Source organism: Micropterus salmoides, unplaced genomic scaffold (genome assembly GCF_014851395.1).
Source record: "Micropterus salmoides isolate LMB-PRFRI ecotype aquatic unplaced genomic scaffold, ASM1485139v1 Ms_hic_scaffold_6, whole genome shotgun sequence".
NCBI classification, from domain to species: domain Eukaryota; kingdom Metazoa; phylum Chordata; class Actinopteri; order Centrarchiformes; family Centrarchidae; genus Micropterus; species Micropterus salmoides.
In genome coordinates, this window is record NW_024044348.1 from 24668584 (window position 1) to 24674808 (window position 6225).

A 6225-nucleotide genomic window follows, 5' to 3' on the forward strand; every position below is an offset into this window, starting at 1 on the left:
GGGATATACATTGTGAGGAGGAGAGGAGAGGAAAGACATGATGGGTGGTGAGAGAGAGTGTTGATAGACAAAATAAAAAGACAGTAGGAAGATGCATTGACTTGTAGTCATTCATATGCCCCCACTCACACATCAGCATATTCCACTGTTTAAATGAATGAAGTACATAGAGATATGAATGAAAACATTCAAATGTCGGTGAACAGTGCTTTCCGTAAGAGAGGAGGGTTCAAGCCTGCAGTTACCAACCAATCCCTGACTGGGGACCGAACAGAGAGGGAGGGCTTTGTGGACCAGAGATTTGTGTGTGTGTGTGTGTGTGTGTGTGTGTGTGTGGAAGTCAATGACTTTGCAGCTAAGAGAATGAAATAGTATCACTGCAGCTAGAAAGTATTCTCAGTTAAATATAAGATAAGGCTTATCCTGCTAAACATTTCCTGTAAAACCAACAGGGAACAAAGATTGAGCAGCAAAATACAAAAGAGATTCGTGTGGACTTGGATGATAAAAACAAATATTTTATGGCCCAATCAGAACTTTTTTACCATAAAATTATGTACAATCAAATACTCTGTATAATTGTAGAGTTTGTACTATAGGTTAACACATCAAAATGTGTGTTTCTCCACTGAAATACTAGCAGTAGTTTGAAATATAGGCAACCATTTCTGTAAATCTGAATCATCATCTGGACTGTGACTCTATTGTTAAAACAACACATTTTATTTTTGAATATAGGGTGCCTTTTTGAATTCAATACACGAGCAAAAATAACAGGAAGTGAAAACAGTATTGCAGAAGCAAGAAAATATTTATTTTTAAAAATATATGGTAGAAATAATTCAACTACAAAGTTAAAGAAAACAACTGTATTTACATTTGCAGCTATTTTAACACATTGACTTGACTGTTAATGTGAGTTGACACTGTGCTGTCAGTCAGTCATCAGTTAACAGCAATAACACCATGAGCAGTTATAATATTGTGTAATTGTGCGTCATATCTGTAAATATAAAAGAGAACTTTTCAATAGAAAAGGTAATCAGCTAATGGAGTTACCAGATTAACAGGTTTACATGTTTTGTACAGGCTGGCCTGAGTCCCAGTGACATAAATGGGTGTAGACAAAATATCTGCTCTCACATCTCTTAACATCATGCAGTCTAACACAACAACATCACAACATACAGCCTCAACATGACAAGCCACTATCAGTCAATTTTGCCTTTTAAAGAGCCCTTTAGTCCTCAAACTCTGCGGCATAAAGCACTTGCTGGAATTTCATCCGCACCTCCATTCTTTTTTTAATGGTAAGCCTCTTCAATGAGGGCAGAAGGCTAAGCAGGAACAGTTCATCTTCATCTCTGAGGCTGGTGAGGGCATCTGCAGAACTTATCTCAGTTTCTGTTGCGATTTGCCTTTTACGTTTAAGAGAGACCCCCACCTCCTGATGGCTGTTTGGACAGGCCTCCACATGAGAAAAGCTAGTGCTAACGACAGGCAGGGGACCATGCTGCTCCTTCTCATCTTTATCTCGCTCTTTTTCCTGCTCTTTCTCCAGGTCATCCCCACTTCCAGCTCCCTGTGTGGTGGGAAAATAGCAGATGGCATTTCGGGTTACCAGAGACAACAACGCTGATAACAAGCTTCTATTTCTTTGACGATTACAGCCAAACATATCAAAGTCCCTTATAATCTATACCACCTCCTGGGAACAAAACAGGTTAAAAGTTAGACTGGGTTTCTACAGATGAAAATAAAACTGTTGTATATTTTTGTGAAGCAAATGGCAATTTTGTATTGTTTTGTAATTTATACTTCTCTGCAGAGCCTGACTGATTATAGTTTTTCTCACTCGCTTTGGTACATTTCTCGAATCATCCCTAACATTTGCAAAACAGTAAGTGCATTTCTCGAAACATATCAACCAAACAGCACAACACTGTGGATTACCAGCAAAAGCCCGTAACTTGATCAAAATCCTTAGTCTATCTCTCAAAAGCAAATCTTTATGTCATTGAACATGTCAGTGCTATCAGAATGACAGAAGTCCTAGAGTCATTGTTTACAAACAAGATAGTCAAAATGTTTAGTCATGTTATCAATATAACAGTGTACTCTGTAAGTGTTTTCTGATGTAAACTATGGCTAACGTTTTGATGAAAATGACTGAAAATGCAGAAGGCTGCTCTTTTTTCAATATGGCATATCAATTTCAAGAGTATAAAGTTATACATCGCAAGAGATTGGACAGGATTCACTGTTACATTTTTACTGTTTGTACTATAATTTGTTGACAGACCTTGTCATTGTGATGCAGAAAAGAAAAAGAAAGGACTGACTGCATTGCACGACGGTACAAATAACAAAATTAGAAATGTAAGCATGTGAAACACTCCTTAGGCTGATGTTCCTGTCTGTCAGGTCACAGATTCTTATCCACATCACAAAGGATATCTTCATCAATTACAGTAAGGAGACATTTACAAAAAAGGTCCAATAGACATGTATAGAAAAATATGACTGACAGATATAGACAATCTCTCTCTCTGTAAATAAAAATCCTCCTCTCACCCCTTGTGGGGTGGAATGTGTCATCCTCAAGCTCGGGTCCTCTACCAGAGGCCTGGGAGTTTGAGGGTTCTGCGCAGTATCTTAGCTGTTCCTAGGACTGCACTCTTCTGGACAGAGACCTCTGATGTTTTACCTGGAATCTGCTGTATCCACTCTCCCAGTTTGGGGGTCACAGCCCCTAGTGCTCCAATTACCACTGGCACCACTGTTGCTCTTACTTTCCACATCTTTTCTAGCTCCTCTTTCAGCCCTTGGTATTTCTCAAGCTTCTCGTGTTCCTTCTTCTTGATGTTGCTGTTGCTTGGGATTGCCACATCTATCACTGCAGCCTTCTTCTGCTGTTTGTCAATCAACACGATGTCTGGTTGGTTAGCCACCAGTTTGTCAGTCTGGATCCTGAAGTCCCACGGGATCTTAGCTCGGTCATTCTCAACTACCTTAGGAGGTGTCTTCCATTTTGACCTTGGGACTTCCAGCCCATACTCATGGCAGATGTTCCTGTACACTATGACAGCTACCTGGTTATGGCGTTCCATGTACACACGTCCTGCCTACATCTTACACACTGCTGTTATGTGCTGTACTGTCTCAGGGGCATCCTTGCACAGTCTGTGTGGTAGACCCCAGCCTCTATTGATCTTGTACTGAGTGCCTGTTCTTGTGCCGCCATGATTAGTGCTTCTGTGCTGTCCTGCCACTGGTAGGATTTGCTGATATCAGCCACTTCTCCTATTTGTCTGTGGTACATGCCGTGTAGCGGCTTGTCTCTCCATGAAGGTTCTTCATCTTCCTTGTCCTCACCCTCGGGTTTCTGCTGCCTGAGGTATTCACTAAGCCCTTCATCTTTGGGGGCCATCTTCCTGGTGTACTCCTGGATCTTTGTTGTTTCATCCTGGACAGTGGTCTTGACACTCACTAGCCCTCTGCCTCCCTCGCTACACTTTGTGTACAGTCTCAGGGTGCCGGATTTGGGGTGAAACCCTCCATGCATTTTGAGGAGCTTTCTTGTCTTGATGTCAGTAGCCTCTATCTCCTCCTTTGGCCAGTTAAGTCTTTGTTTGGCAGTCTCCAGAGCCTAAGGTATCGACAGCTTTTTGTATTTCTTAGCAAGCCCCTTCTTTGCACCTTTCTGTAGCTCTGAGAACTGACTAATCTCTCTTTGTGTTGCCTTGATCTTGGCCTCTAGCCTTCACCTCCATGGGGGGTAATGCTCTTTGTGGCTTGTGGTGTTCATCTTATAGCCAAGCATCTCTAGGATCACTGTTGCTGTGGCGTACATCAGCTCACTGGTTTCGGTTATGGCTTTGGTAGGGATAGTATGTAGTGCTGCATTCACATCTTCTAGCAGACTTTCAGAGTGTACTTTGTCACTTAGCCTTGGCAATCTTGGTTGTTGTACTTGGGGGTCCAGCTTAGTTATGATCTTCAATCGTTATGTTGAGTGATTCTGTAAGGGTTGTTGTTACTGGGGCTTGGGACCAAATCTCTGATTGCGGGGATGATGATGACATCTCCCCAGTGACCTGTCGTCCTGGCTAATATATAATTATATAAGTACATAAATCTACTGGCGTATATGATATATATTGCACTATTCACTGCTCACTGTGTATGTTATTGTGTGTATCAGATGAATGGTCTGACGGCTGTGTTGCTACTGTAGTATGTTGTGATTTGTTGTAGTCTATTCTTATTTTGTTTATGCACCATGGTCTGTACGAAACAACATTTTGGTCAGCTGTATACTTGAATGTGAAGAATGACAATAAAAGTTTGATTTTATTTAACTTTGATTTTGACATTGTGTTCAGCCATTTTGCATGTAGTGACTTATGCAATGATTGCCTACATGTTTTGGGTGTAAGACTATTCAACATATAACCGTTATAATTCATTGTGATCAGCATGACATAAGCAACTGATAATTTAGGAAACAGGAGATTATACATAATCATTTGCTTCAATGTGTCAAAGCATTTGCATTAAGTTCAAAACAATGAGAAATTGCTTCTATGATGTGCACAAGTGATGAGGTGATGTGGCGGTTGAACAAGTAGTTTTGAGAATTTCAATTCTGATCTGAGAAATGTACTAAAGTGAGTGAGAAAAACTAATCGTCAGGTGGATATTGTGGGCCAATATTTGCTATGCAACGCAATGACAAATACACTTTTGTATTTGTAAGTTGCCCAGCAGAGTATACATCCTTTTACATCTCTTTAACATTTACACTGAAAGGCTGTGCACACCCCTAAATGTGTTTTCAGTTATGCTGGCTCAAGACCAGTCAGATCACGTTCCTCAGAAGAGACCTAATCAGCCAAATTACTAAATTCACTGGTGTGGGTGTAGAATGGCTATGCAGGGCGTTTAAAGCGTCTGTATGAAAAATATATGTTAATGTTGATATCTCTAGCCTCAAAACTCCAGTATCTGTCAGACTCTGTTACTTTGTCTATTATTTTGTGAAAGCAAACGTAGAAAAGTGTTTTAAAGTTCAGCTTTGATACACACATACAGTGGCATTGCAGTCATGTTTTGGTTGCCTAGCTTTTGAAGTGATTTTATTTTGAAAACTAAACCCGGATATTCTGGGATGCAGCAGTCATTAATGATGAGGCTGGATGTGCTCATGCCTTTAGCTTGTAAAAAATCTATGTAGCCAGCGTTAGGGATACAAAGCTATGTAGCTGTTTACAAGTCTATACTGTAAGTACGCCTAGGTGTGATTACACTTAGCCTATTGTTAGCGGCGGCTGTGTTTCCAAAGGCCAAACTACGGTTGTTGTTTTTTTAAACTGTTACCTAAAAACTGCTAACTTACATAGCTAGCATTTAAAAATCAAAGACCTGAATGCATTTTAAATGAATGACAGACAGGTGGATGCACACCTCGTCGGGCTCTCCCGTGCCAGTTCCTGGTCTGGGTTTGACATAGGCGCTGAGCCAGGCCAGCTGGTGGTACAGCACCGGGACGGGCCTCTCCACCGGGGTCTCGTGTTCTGTCAGCTGAGGGAAGTTTCTCTTCGCCATTCGCTTCTTCGCTTTGCAGAACTTGTCGCGTAGATTTTTCCATTTCAGCTTCACCTCTTCCTCCGACTTTCCCATGTTGTCTGCGATCTCTTTCCAGGACAGATGCCCCTTCAGGTTGTCCTTGTAGTCTCGCCGTGATTGGTCGTACAGATTCGGGTGGTCGCGGATCAGGTCCGCGAGCTTCTTTTCGACAGTGTTCATGTTGCTTTCAGTTTATTTACTTCATCGCGAAGTCCTTTCGTCGGCAGAAAACGATGGAGGTTCGTCTTCCTCTCCAGGTTGTGGTTTGCAGCGGGAAGTAGAAAGCTCCATTAATTCAAAATAAAAGTTTTGTCATAGATTTTTTTTTGTACAGTGTGCTATTTTGAGTAAAATATCTACGACGGAGTGGTAGGGCTACTACTTATATCACATTTTGTTTGCAAATGTTAATGAAAATAATATATTGCAAATTATATTTAATTAGACTATGGACTTCCATACACATTTCTATTTCATATTTAAGATTCTTTATTGTAGGTTATTTTTATTTTCTCTCTACCATGGCACATTATTCGTTTTATGTTGAAAACCTACTTGGCAATAAATCTTATTCTGATATTGGATTATTACAGCATC

The 6225-nt window shown here is 40.7% G+C and overlaps 1 protein-coding gene across 1 annotated transcript; it reads right to left on the bottom strand.

The window, feature by feature from the left end:
* Positions 1-792: 792 nt before the first annotated feature.
* On the bottom strand, positions 793-5902 carry LOC119890708. The gene is made up of 2 exons (XM_038702086.1): positions 5467-5902; positions 793-1582 (listed from the first exon to the last, which is right to left on the bottom strand). Exons 1-2 carry the CDS (start codon positions 5806-5808, stop codon positions 1241-1243), a joined length of 684 nt encoding a protein of 227 aa, XP_038558014.1. The 5' UTR covers positions 5809-5902; the 3' UTR covers positions 793-1240.
* Between the last annotated feature and the right edge of the window lie 323 nt (positions 5903-6225).